The 13,428-nt window shown below is 38.0% G+C and overlaps 1 protein-coding gene across 4 annotated transcripts; it reads right to left on the bottom strand.

The window, feature by feature from the left end:
• Window positions 1–1,124: 1,124 nt before the first annotated feature.
• On the bottom strand, window positions 1,125–9,690 carry gmcl1 (germ cell-less, spermatogenesis associated). Of its 4 annotated transcripts, none has more exons than XM_044333656.1 (16): window positions 9,629–9,690; window positions 9,325–9,400; window positions 6,931–7,113; window positions 6,683–6,806; window positions 6,486–6,582; window positions 6,292–6,389; window positions 6,062–6,174; window positions 5,864–5,929; window positions 5,496–5,580; window positions 5,307–5,397; window positions 5,078–5,218; window positions 4,648–4,717; window positions 4,436–4,511; window positions 4,185–4,330; window positions 3,652–3,739; window positions 1,125–3,555 (listed from the first exon to the last, which is right to left on the bottom strand). In XM_044333656.1, exons 3-16 carry the CDS (start codon window positions 7,104–7,106, stop codon window positions 3,415–3,417), a joined length of 1,512 nt encoding a protein of 503 aa, XP_044189591.1. In that variant the 5' UTR covers window positions 7,107–7,113; window positions 9,325–9,400; window positions 9,629–9,690; the 3' UTR covers window positions 1,125–3,414. The 4 variants fall into 4 exon arrangements, with proteins under 4 accessions (XP_044189591.1, XP_044189590.1, XP_044189592.1 ...); XM_044333655.1 differs by having other exon boundaries at window positions 6,931–7,108; window positions 9,629–9,683; XM_044333657.1 differs by having other exon boundaries at window positions 1,125–3,236; window positions 3,377–3,555; window positions 6,931–7,108; window positions 9,325–9,665.
• Between the last annotated feature and the right edge of the window lie 3,738 nt (window positions 9,691–13,428).

Below are 13,428 nucleotides of genomic sequence, written 5' to 3'. Positions count from 1 at the left end.
TTAAATCCCACAAGCCATTTAATTGGTCCAAATCTAATATACCATTGATGTCCATGAAAAAATATTTTAATTTCACAATTGGTGAAACGTCTGTAACATAAAACATATTAAAACAAGCCTGAGAATCAGCGGCTTCAGATGCAACACAGTTAATATAGTGTAATGATATCCATCAATAATGAAGGAACTATAGCATCATTTTCTGATCATTTAAAATAACAGGCAAGCAACCTGTTAACAGCAATAACTGGGATGTGAAACAACCACATGTGTTATAATCTCTGATAAAAGACTACATTCTTGTTTTAGGTCCTCTTATAAATGCAGAATAAAAAGTGACAGACTAAACCATTATAGTTAGATAGAAAGCTCTTTGGTAGCCAGGATTGTTTTCACCCCAACTATCAGAGCAACATTTAGCGAGGGAGACGACTGCTGAATGATATTCAAACTTCACTGCAGAGACCAGAACAGAAGCTGGAGAGGAGCCAACTGATAACACATTGATCTTTGAGCTGCTCTGATAGGACAGTGCTCAAACAGCTTTTGCTCAGACTTTTAAGTTTGTATCTTAAATACTTTAGTTTTCTTGTTAATGCTTAATTGTCAAACAGCCAGTTTGTGGGTGGGTCAGAAATGCTCTCACTGGTACTTCTCCTAAGATTTGCCAGTTTTCAGCCAACCTTTTACATTCCTAATAAAGATGAGGTGGAAAATAAATCAATCCAAATTTGTGCCCTTCTCATCTGATGAATGAAAATGATGTGCAATAAAAGAGTTATTATTGCAGGATAAATCATCACACTGAAGTGATAATTATGTGAAGTGAGTCGTCAGATTTCATGTAGGATCCTACAGAAAATCACTGACATTAAGAAAATCTATTTACTGGACAGCTTTTTCAAATATGTGAAGTACATCCTGATGAATGTCACCAAATAGGAAATCAGACTTAGGCATGGAGACTGGAGATAAATCAAAGTGAGCATCATATTTGGAGAAAAATACTTGACACAGATGACAAGATCAATACGTATCAAGTGCAAGAGCTACAGAAGCATAAATACAGCAATAACTGTACAGCTGCAGTAAAGACCTATTTCAGAAAAAGAGATAAGATCATGTGATAGCACCACAGCCCACATGGATGGGCAGTTTTATTGGCAGTTGAGAATTGAATACACATTTTCTTTTGCAAAAATAAATCCATACAAATGAAGTAAAAAATAAATAAATGCCAAATAAAAACACCTTTAACTATGAACGTAACAACAGTTGCAGGCGAGTCATATTAGCTATAATGATTTAGCAGTACATGTCAGCTTTACAAGTCTGACAATCCCCACATTCACTAGTTTTCGTAACAATATGAGGTAACAACAGACTTCCAAACAAATAGTAATTAAATTAATAGTAGAAATGTGTACAACATCAAAACTGCAGAGGTGATTCATTTGGTGATGAGAGCAAATTAAATATACCGTCTAAACAGGAACCGACTGAACTGCAAAACAGGAGCTCGACACCGATAAACAACATTTGACAGTGTAGCTGGTTAACGCTGCAGGAAGTCTCAAAATCTGATCAACATTTTTGTGAGTCTCAAAAAAAAAAAAGCTGGTGATAATAACCGGACCTCCGACTGTAAACTGTAAAATGAGGCTGATGTACAAAAGACTCCTGGAGCCTCATGTTGAATGAAACAACATTACAGGGTTAAGTTTGACTTTCAGGCCACACAATGCTGGTTCACTGGGAACATGTCACATCAACATGGTTACCAGTACTTGGGGCTCAGCTCATCTGTTCAGACCCACCATCTGTGCAGTTACTTGTTTTATTCATTTGAATGAAAAGTTTTTGTTTACATCAGATTTTATAAATGTTTTGCAGAAAATGTCATTTTGGGATACTATGGGAGTGATGATGCTGTTTTTACTTATTTTTTATTTCTTGGGCAGGTGGACAGAAGCTGTTGTAGTGTAGAATATGTGTTAGCATGGTGAAATGTCCAACTTAAGACTGAACTACAAAAGGGTTAAGGAGTGATGAAATGAAGGTTGAAAATTCTGCTTTTACTGCCATCATTCAGTTGGTTTTTCATAACTCAAACATTCCTGTTGGGTGTATTCATCGGCTGCCATCTATTCCACCGTGCTGGCCTGCCACTTATTTCGTTAAGGCAAGGGTGGGAATATTAGCAGGTAGGATTTTAAATCTATCATCTGATAATCTCACAGCAGCAGTGGGTGCAGATGCTGAAATAAACTTTAATCTTTTTACACCTGTTAAGTGTTGGCAAAGACTGTATGTTACCTTACAGTCATGCGGCAAGTAAACAAAAATACCACGTTTTCTAACAGCATAAAAAATAATGTATAGTAATCATACATTTCACACAAATCAAATTCAAACCTTGAACAAAGCTAAACATCATTCAGTCAACACAACTTGCCGCATGAAGCCATTTGAGTCAGCACAAACAGGATGTGCTGGGTTTTTTTTTTGCCAATCAGAAATGGAGTGGAAAACCCGCCCACCCGGCTCAAACTGGCACTGCGCCGATCAAGTTTTGGAGCGCACCTGGTAGCAGAACAGCCAGCCCCACCTCTGATCACACCCAACAAGAAACATAAGAGGAACAGACTTACGTCAGAGTAATATCAACTTTTTTGCCACAGACCATTATTCTGATGCAGAGATCATTTCTATTTTCTGAGATGGTCCACTGAAATTCAGATTAAGATGTGTGTTGAAGTGTCTGTCATCTTCATATGTGGCTTCACATTTGGTGAAATCCATGGATGAAATCAACCACAATTTCTGTTTCCAAGAGTGGATCTGTGCTCCAGTCAATGTCATGTGGGTGACGGGGTCTGATGACGGCTTCTTGATATGATAAGACTATTTTTAAAGGTCCAGGTTTACTGTACACACTGATAAACCGATTCCAGAGTGGTTTCATTAACATAAGTGTAAACTCAAACCCTTCCACGGCCGTCACAATCACCAGATCTTAATGTCATGTAGCCATTATTTAAAGTTCTGAAGTCCAAAGCAGATTTCCACTGTCTCCAAAGAATTGAAGGTTTTCCATCTTGAGGAAGGGTCCATCATCCCAGTGCAAACCATTCATAGCAGAGATCCGAGGAGGACTGAAGCTGCTCTGAAGGCAAAGGGTGGCCTAATCCCTCCTGGCCCATGTATATGTAGCCAACTCAGAATGTGCCAAAACACTGAATACATAGATACAAAAGATTTTCCCTTAACACCTCACTGAGTTACAGAGCATGCAGACGATATGTCCAATGTCAAAGTGGTGTTAAATGTGGCAGTGGATTGTACAGACAAGCTTGTGTCAGTGTCGCAGCATTACCAGAGGAATGGTAGCAGTTACTGGCTGTCGAGCAGGCATCAAGACACACTGCGGGTGCTGCTCTCTGGTTCTGAGGTGTCCGGCCGGTGGTCCGACTGGGACGACGTGTAAAGGAAGTTGCAGCACACGTAGAGGGGGAATGTCAACAACCGGCTGTCCAGGTTCATCACCACATACTCCTGAGTGATTGAAGGGAGGGGAGGAATTATTAAGCGAGTCTAGAGCAGCATTTTATGAAGGGTAATGCAGTCACAACTGAGCCATCGCTCACTGACCTGGTCTTTCTCAAGGGTGAGAAGCTGGTAACCTGTCGAGCGACTGCAGACCAGCTTTCCACGGGCATCGAAGGAGGCAAGACGTAACCTGGACAAACAAGGAGTGATAAAAGTAGGTGAAAGGTTTTCCAAGACCAAATCTGCAGACAAACACATAATTAGGATTTATAACAAATAAATAACCTCGGTTGCACAAATCCAAATGATCTTAAATTGTTTCTCTTTATCTTCAATAACAGGTTAAAAGAATGCAGACAGTTATTTATTAGAATAGTAATTACACTGAATTCATTACTTAGATACTTATCATATTTAGTTGATATAAGATATCTGTACAATAGTATAGTCAAACAGTTCCCACTTCTGTTGCAATTAAACTCAAACATCTATACACTTACCTTTATTTCTACAATGTTCATTTCTTTCAATTCTGTGATATTATGTCACTGAGTATTTGTTTAGTTTGAGACTCTTCTAGCAAATGAGTTAGATATGAGTAAATGTTCTGGGTTAAAGTTGAAGGCTCTACTGACCTGTATGCCAAGTGTCTCCGAGGTTGCAGACTCACAGCGCCCCCACATGGCTGACTGAGAGTATTCCTTTTGAAGAGTATGAAACGGTTTGTGTAGGTCACCAGCAGGTCAAAACCGAAGTTAAAGCCTGTCCACCGCCAGCAGTACTGAGGAGAAGAAAATGTCACTGATTTTCTCTATAGAAGTTAAATGAAAAACCATTTACTGTATGTGAGCTAAAATTACTGTAACAGTGAGACTGTCCTACTCACATCTCCATCTTTAGTCAGTTTCCTGCCACACCTCATGCTGCTCAACTCAAACTCCTCTTTGTTAGCTTCCTGGGGACTAATGTTACAGGCGCTTTGGTCAACCCAACAGCATTAAAATCATATTCAATTCACACAGTTCTTGTAGTTATAACAAGTTTCAAGAAGAAATCAAAAAGAAAGTTACTAGTCCACTACTAGTTTCAGGTTCTCACCCATTGTCATTGTCAAATTCTGTCCGCAGCATAGCAAACCACTGGTTTTTGTACACCGACGTTAACCAATCTGAAATAGAAAAATATTGACGGTGCATAAACACACGGAAGAGACTGTTACTAACAATGCGATGAAATTGGTTTACTGCTTTATAGTTTGTCTTCAAGTTCCTATTTAATTTACGCAAGACTAAATGCTGCTCATGATGAAATAAGATAACTTACTGGGTTCATTATTTCTAGAATGATCAACCAAGTAACATTAAATCAAACTGAATTTAAGAAATAAAATGCTTGAATCCAATTATTCACTGTACTCAAAACCACTTTGCAGCTTTGATGTTGGATGATGAAATTAAAGATTTCTTTTTTCCAGAGCACAGAAGAGGCACATTCATGATGAAATTATGTAGACAGAGCCACATCTCACCAGGGGGTAAAATGTTGTCTCTCTCCAGGATGCGTGCAGAAGCGAGGTCGTTGATGATATACTGAAGACGGACGTACTTGAACACTGAACAAAAAGGTTCCCCCTCCTCTGTGTTCAAGAAGGGCTCTTTCTCACACAGATCTGCAGACAAAGGTCAAATGGAAACAGAGTCCAGCATCTGCATGTAGCATAGGAAGACACTATTTCATAAGTTGTGGTATTACAGTACCTGTCCTGCGTTTGCAAAGCCAGGCATCGGCATCAGCCAGGAGCTGCTTGATGGGTCCGTCCCATGATGGATTGAGCTGCAGAAACATCCACTAAAGAGAGATGGAATTATAAATAGACTCAATAAAAAAAGACTGACTATACAGCAAATGTGTCTGGGAGTGATAAAGTATATGATTTATCCTTGTACCTTCTTCAGAGCGGTGTACACATCCATCTCCACTTGCATGACAAACAGGTCCGATGACTGGATGAGCTGCTCCATCACTTCTGCCCTGTAAATGCAGTGCAGACACAAACGGTGATTACATGTTCATAGACAACATATTTACAGTTTTTTTATATTAAAATAGCCACAGCACTGCACCCGACTGAGACAATTTAACTCAAGGTTTTCTCCACTTATTGTCCAATTTATATTTCGGAAGTACTAACGATGAGCTTCGTAACAATACGCAATTTGATTCGGTACCTTAATTTATTAAGTTATTTAATAAAGATAGAGTATTGTTAGACAAAGACATAAAAACTGACGGATTATGAGCCAAGTACACATACCCGAGTTCTTTCATCAAGTCGACATTTTGGTGTGTCATCAGGTTGTTGAGAAGCCACTCAAGACACCTGAAGAAAGAGATACACAAACACAGTAACAGTATGATGTTAAATACACTCTAAAAATGACACACTTTTCTATTAGTGCTTGTGATTTTTTTTTGATTTTTTTTAAAAAGGTGAGATAAATCAGAATCTGACTTTTTCATGACGGAATCCAGGCCATAGATACTTGCACAAGCATAGTAACCACACACAGTCTTCACACTGATGTTTTCCTTCATTGTCTCTCCGCACTGCTGGATCAAGCCATCCTGTGAATATTAACAAACCACGAGACTTGATTCGGTTTTGTATTACATAACTGCATTTATACAAAAATGAAGATTTTCTTTTGAGACAAAAAACTTTCTTCTTTTCAATTTACTGACCAGCTGTAGCATACAAGCAGCGGCGAGTATACTGACGACCCTGCTGGGCTTGATCAGAACATCGTCCCGGTACAAGGATCCAAATACGACCTGTAGAGCTACGCACACAGAACAGTAAAGTGTTATCAATAAATCACATAAACAGACCAACCAACACTGATGATGGCTAGTTGCTGTTACTAACGTCCTCTCACCTTCAGTGTCAATGTTCTGGTCTGGGATCTCCAAATTGATTTCCATCATGTTGGACTCCTTCCAAGAGCCGCTGAACATGCTGGAGAAATACCCTGACTGCCAAAAGCAAGAAAGAGGGAGTAAAGCGTAAATTTTATGAATAACTCACATGAAATATTATATCATCGACCGTTTAAGTGGTGTTTTTTTTTTTTACCTGGCACAGGTACACTTTGTGGAGATTCCACTCCTGTCCCAGGGCACAGATTCGAATGTCGCTGTTTTCCCCATTCAGGAACAAGGTTTGATAAATGTATCGTGATGTGCTTTTCAGTTTCTTCCTGTTCACGTTTGCAAAACACAGACAAACAGAGGAGAGAAAAAAAAGCAAAGATGAGGCAACATTATTGACAGCTTAAACATATTTGACACTGACTTGATCACTGGTCTGTTGACCTGACTTGCCTGCGAGGTGTATCTAGTATGGCATCGTCCTCCTCTTGTTCACTGTCACAGTCACACTGGGCATTTCGTTTCCTCTTCTTACACTCACATCCATGTTTGCGGCTGCCACTTGTGCCTTCTGCAGCCTCCTCTGGTCCCTGAGAGGGGGACTGAAACCTGCTGCCCAGACTTCCCATTTCTATACTTCCAAAGAAGACATAACACAAACAAAACAACTGTCAAAAATAACAGGTCAGCTATGCTTTATCTTGACATTACAACACAGCTACATAGATCAATATATATCAATATCATAAGAGGAGATGTTGTTTGGGACTTTGGCTTTGGTAGTAATGTATTTTCTTTTGCTTGTTTAGTTTATCTCTCTTTAGGGGGGCGACTAACGTTTAATTTAATTCTTTTTTCAAGTCATCATTTAGTATAAAAATAGTGAAAAGTGACACAAACCCAAGGTGAAAATTGCTGATTTAATAATGTCATAATCTCAGATCACTTGTTTTGTCAAACTAAAAGTTCAAATCTACATGTCTTCAATTGACAATGATACAAAAGAAGAAAAACAGCACATTTATGAACATGTGAAGCTGAAACAAGATAATGTTTGCCTTTTTTTGTCTTGATAGATGACTTAAATTATAGTTTGTTTATAAAAACTAATTATCTGTCAGGAGACGAATCAGTGAATTGACCATTTGTTTCATGCATAAACACATGGTTACTAACAATGTGATGAAATTTGTTTACTACTTTATGGTTTCTCTTCAAGTTCCTGTTCAATTTGAGAAAGACTGCCTAATTCTTAATAATACTGCGCATGATGAAATAAGATAACTTAGAGACAGGTGATAAATTACAGGAAACCCCGACATAAAGTGTCTTAGTAAGGTGTTGAGCCACCACGTGCCACCAGAACAGTTTCAGTGCACCTTGGCATTGATTCTACAAGTCTCTAAACTCTTCTGGAGGGATGAACACTATTCTTCCAAAAGATATTCCCTCATTTTGTGTTTTGATGATGGTGGTGGAGAGCATTGTCTAACACTTTGATTCAAAATCGCTCATAGGTGTTCAACTGGGTTGAGATCTGGTTACCGTGAAGGCCATAACATATGATTCACATCATTTTCATACTCATCAAACCATTCAGTGACCCCTCGTGCCCTGTGGATCATCCTGGAAGAGACCACTCCCATCAGGATAGAAATGTTTCATCATAGGATGAAGGTGATCACTCAGAACAACTTTATATTGATTTGCAGTGACCCTTCCCTCTAAGGGGACAAGTGGACCCAAACCATGTCGGCAAAATGCCCCCCAAAGCATAACAGAGCCACCAGATCCCCTCACTGTAGGGGTCAAAGCATTCAGACCTGTACCGTTCTCTTGGTGCACACTTTATCTGACCATATCACTTTTTTCCACATCTCTGTAGACTAGTGCCTATTGTTTTTGCAGCACTGATCTCTCAAATGTGCATTCATCTTTGTAATGAGGGGTTTATGCACTGCAACCCTACTATAATATCTCTCTCTGCATAATTGTCGACAGACTGTTCTTGCTGACACAGTCTGATCATGTTCTGCATTGACAAGCTCAGTCATCTGAGGAAGTTGCTCTTCTGTTTTCATCACAGTCATCAAATGTGCACTCTCGACCACAACTTCACAACCCTACTAACTGATGTCTTTCTCATAGATCTAGATGCAGATGTCACGTCAGTCACTGTTCCTATTGAAACACCAGCCAGCTGAACAGTCTTTGTGACTGAAGTTCCTGCCAACCGTGCCCCAACAATGAACCCTCTATAAAAGTCATTTAGATTGTTTCCTCTTTCCATCTTTATACAAAATCAGGATCAACAGGTCCTGCTCAGCATTATTATACATACCAAAACATGATTGAATGTCAATTGCACCATGCAATACACCTGTGTGGAAGCATCTGCATTCGTTATGTTTCTCCAATCCAATTTATTCAGGTTTTTCCTTTAATTTGTCACCGTCTGCATATATAACTGGACTTATTATTTCCAGAATTATTAACCAAGTAACTTTAAAGCCAATGCAAACTTAATTTAAGCTAATGACTGAAATAACTAGTCATCATATCCCATTTTCATTTAGGTATTTTGTAAATAAACATTGGAACATTTTACTTTATCAATATCACCATGTCCACCCAAATAAATGAAATATTGATATATGGTGGCTGTTATCATCTGCCTATCTAATTGAAAGAAAGGCAGACAAACTTGCATTTTAGAGTCTTAGTGCACAACTAAACAAAGCCTGAATGAAGTTTAAGTGGCTGCATATGTCCATGAATTCCTTAAGCATATGCACACCATATGTACAGTATTTTCGACATTGCATAACAACGGCTTAACTAACTTACCTGATGAAATATCAGAGGGCCAGCGGAGGTATGGTTAATTTGAGGTGTAAACAGCGGCTGATAATCTCAGGTCAGTCTGCAAGACAGTTGACGAGCCAGTTGAGGATGAGCTAACCTCAAAGCTAGCTTAGCTGCCGAATTCACATCCAAAAAAACAAGACGGAAACAATAACAGCTTCGCCTCTGACAAGCTGCTCCTCCACACAAGCCTCCACACAGCAATACCGTCTTCGGTCCCAGTTACATTTTTTTCTCTAAATTAGTGCAAATATGAAGCCAGAGGCAGAAGCTGGTGTTCAACTACCTTAAAAAACTGCGGCTGCTTTTGTTGTTCTTCTTCTCTCGGGTAACATTTCTACGTCACAGGTGGCCGCTCTGCTAACTGGCGCCGCTCAGTGTCAGACAGACGAATTACACAAGTCGGCCAATAAAATAATCACACAGGACGGATTCACAATTTTTCAAATCTGTCTTAAAGCAATAGTCAGTTGCCCGAATAGATTTCTCCTGCCATAATTATTCCTCCTGTTCATCCATTAGAAGGCCCTACTAAACAGCTGAACTGTACTGTTATCAAACTGGACTTTACTCGTTTTATCCCTGCACTTGTCACTATCATAGCCTATATTTCATCAAATTGGACACTCTGAACATTGTACATTTCATTCGACCTCCACTGTAACATCATTTAATTGTTTATTGCACATGTCACATTTCATTTTTGCACTTGTCACCTTTAATATATATCTCATACACTTCATTTCTTGGTCTGTAGCACAGTCTCTATTTCCTTTGTACAGTCAATAGTTCATTTAAAGTTTTGTATCCCATTTAAAAACGTATTCTTTTTTGTAAATAGATTTTAAATTTGAAATGTTTCATTTAATTTTAGTAATACTTTGTCATCATTATTATTACCTTACTCTTGTTCTATTTTTATTCTTTTATGGTGTGTTTGTGGGAGCAAACACCAGGACACATTCTTTGTATACTTGAATACTTGGCTAATGAGCAGATTCTGATTTTGAAGATCCCTTCATAATGCACTTACAATGTAAGTGATGGGGGCCAAAATCCACATTCTGTGCAAAAATGTATTTAAAAGTTTATCTGAAGCTAATATGAAGCTTCAGTCCAATGTCCAAATGAGTCAAATCAAGTAGATACCTTTCAATGTTACAGTCCTTTTAGTGCCAAAGTTCCTCTTTTTGTTACTGTACTTCCACCCCGCAGCTCAACAGGGAAACACTGTCTGAGGAAACAAAAAGGGAATTTTCTGCTAAAAGACTGTAAATGTGGCAGATATCAATTTCATATGACTAACTCAGACTGCTGAAGCCTAATAGAAGCTTCAGATAAACTTTAAATGCATTTTTGCACAAAATGACAGTGTGGACACACTGGATTTTGGTCTCCATCACTTACACTGAAAGCACATTTGAAGGGATCTTTTAATAGCCAGTATGAACAGGAGGAAAAGATTACAGCAAGGAAAAGCTCTTTCATTGTTCATATGGGCAACTCACTGTTGTTTTAAAATAGACTAAAATATTTGTGAACCCATCCTTGAATCTGAAATGGATAAAAATTGTTTGTTTGCTTATGCCTCGACTGTTTTCTCTACCTGAAATAACCATGCCATACTTTGGATTTACCTTAAGACTTTAAACTGATATTAATCATCCCATGAAATATGAAAAAAATGAAAACTTGATAACAAATCCTACACATTAGTCCCTCTGAACAGTAGTTGAACCCTACTGACCTGTCTGCCTGGATCCTCCTGAGTCCAAAGAGCACTGCCAAATCAGCCAACTATTTAGCCTTGTATGTAAAGTTTGGAGTCTTTGCGTAATGCAGACTGTTATCACAACTGCATTCAAACTTTTAGGAGGCAAATTACTTTTATATAATTAAATCATTGATGTGCTGAGAAAACATTTTATTTATGAAATGCTTTTCTTTCTTTGTTTTTTTAATTGATCTGAAAGAATAACTTAAATATTTTTGAATCAGTATCTAAAGCAGAGGGTGAAGCAACCATTCATTTTTGTGTAATCACAAAACACAAAAGTCAAGCTAGTATTATGTTAAAAAATGTGAACTTACACTCTCTGCTGGCTGAATTCAGAAGCAAAAAAGCAAACGAAAAACAGCATTCATTTTATTATATATTAGTAACAGTATGACTATTTTAATACATATTTTACCACACATAAAGCACATTGCTTTGTTTTTAATAAAGATGTGGGTGGTGATATAAATGGACAGACGACTGGTTACAAGTAATGCAACATTTTTTAAACATATAAATGACAGATGTATGTTGTTCTATCAAATTCAAACTCTGTCACAAATAAAGATCTTACAGAGACAGGAGAAGAAAAAAAATATACTCATGAAAACATACGGTTGTGTGTGAAACAAAAGACTTCCCTGTGATGTTGAAAAGCTTTAACCTGTACATCGGGGTTGAGAAAGAGTCACTGCGTCCAAGGTGGCCAGTTCACAAAGGTATTTCTTGTTTCCAACCACATCAAAACCTCTTTCACTCTCTCTCACCCACACACAACTCTGAATAACCCATGTAAGTAGACCAAGACCTCACTGAATAGAGGCTAAACTAACATCCGGATTGGATAAAGTGTTTAGTCTACAACCATCTTCAATACCCAAAACATATCCCAGTTTCTACAGACAATTTGAGATTCATCAGAGGTGGTCACCTTTCAAACACTTGAGGAAATAACTACAAACATAACCCTTGAAAGAGGGGAAAGAACCTTGCACAATGAATTAATTTTTGAAAGTAGTACTCACTCATACTAACGACTCAATAGACATAAATTTATTCATTATCTATACACATAATAGTTGCATCAAGGCTAGTTCTAACAATACAAGTAAGCTTCTTTATTAATGTGACTGCAGGTATTTCAGGAAAATATTCCTATTCTTCCATAAAGATGACACTTAAAGTATTTTTACAAAATGGTATCTCATAAATAGAAATATGGCCTTAAATAAGGTTGCCCTTTACTCCATTTTCTCTTTTTAATGGCTTGAATGAATAACATTTAACTTCATGAACATTTAACAATGAAACTGAAATCTTGAACGTAAACCCCCTGCAGGATTATCTCTCCTCCAAAGCTCTCCAAAGCTCGGTTGATGAACAAATAGTTTCTAAATAATTATGAATATACAACACTCAGCTGCCCTCCAGTGGTATCCTTGTATTCTAGTCATGACAGTAGATTGAAATACTGTAGGAGACAGAAAAAGAGTCACAAGATGTACATATGTGGTAAATTTTTGTGGTGAAACATTGTGTTTAGCAGTGAGTACAGGTATAAATTCAGGGAAGCCATGGGAACATTCACCCTGTTTTGATGCATTTACTTGTCAGAAGTCACAAGAAGACTGACAGATAATTGGCTAAGATCGAATGACCACACTTCATCAAGGAGAAAGATTCAAGCACCCCTGTCTGTGAAGTCAAACACCCTGCTTATGTGCAATAAATTCAGCCCAAGCAAGAGGTGTGTCCAGATCTATTATAGTTAATATTTGTCCTTTATTTCACATACAGTACACACAGGAATGATAATGAAATAAATTAAAATTCTCTGCAGTGTATCTTGGTGATGTGTGCTTTGAATCTTGAAGTGAGATACTCACTCATTCAGCTGTGCTGTTAACCAGTATTTTAATTCCTCTCTATCCTGACACATCCAGATTTTTCTTATGTACATTTAGATTTGTTTGTTTCCATTTTTACTGAAGGTGCTGCTGGACATGGTTTGTCAGTGTGACTGGATGGCCAGAGTTTGCCCTTCTCTTGAATACAACACACCCACAGCCTTGTGTGTTTGCCCTTGCATCTGTAAATCTACATTATCTAGAAACAAAAAATGATTGATGCAAAGAGACTTCCAGAAATTATAAGTATATGAAGGAGAGATTTAAACATGCTATGAGGTACAATAGGGAATCATCATGGAAGAAGGGTAAATGTCTTTCTGGATCAAAGCAATTCAAATGATATCATATTCAAAAGACAGTATTAAAATCAGATTTTTGGGGGGTAAGGGAAAGCACAGA

This window comes from Thunnus albacares, chromosome 18 (genome assembly GCF_914725855.1).
Source record: "Thunnus albacares chromosome 18, fThuAlb1.1, whole genome shotgun sequence".
Taxonomy (NCBI): Eukaryota; Metazoa; Chordata; class Actinopteri; order Scombriformes; family Scombridae; genus Thunnus; species Thunnus albacares.
The sequence above is the reverse complement of the archived record's forward strand: the minus strand, read 5'-3'. Positions and strand labels throughout refer to the sequence as shown.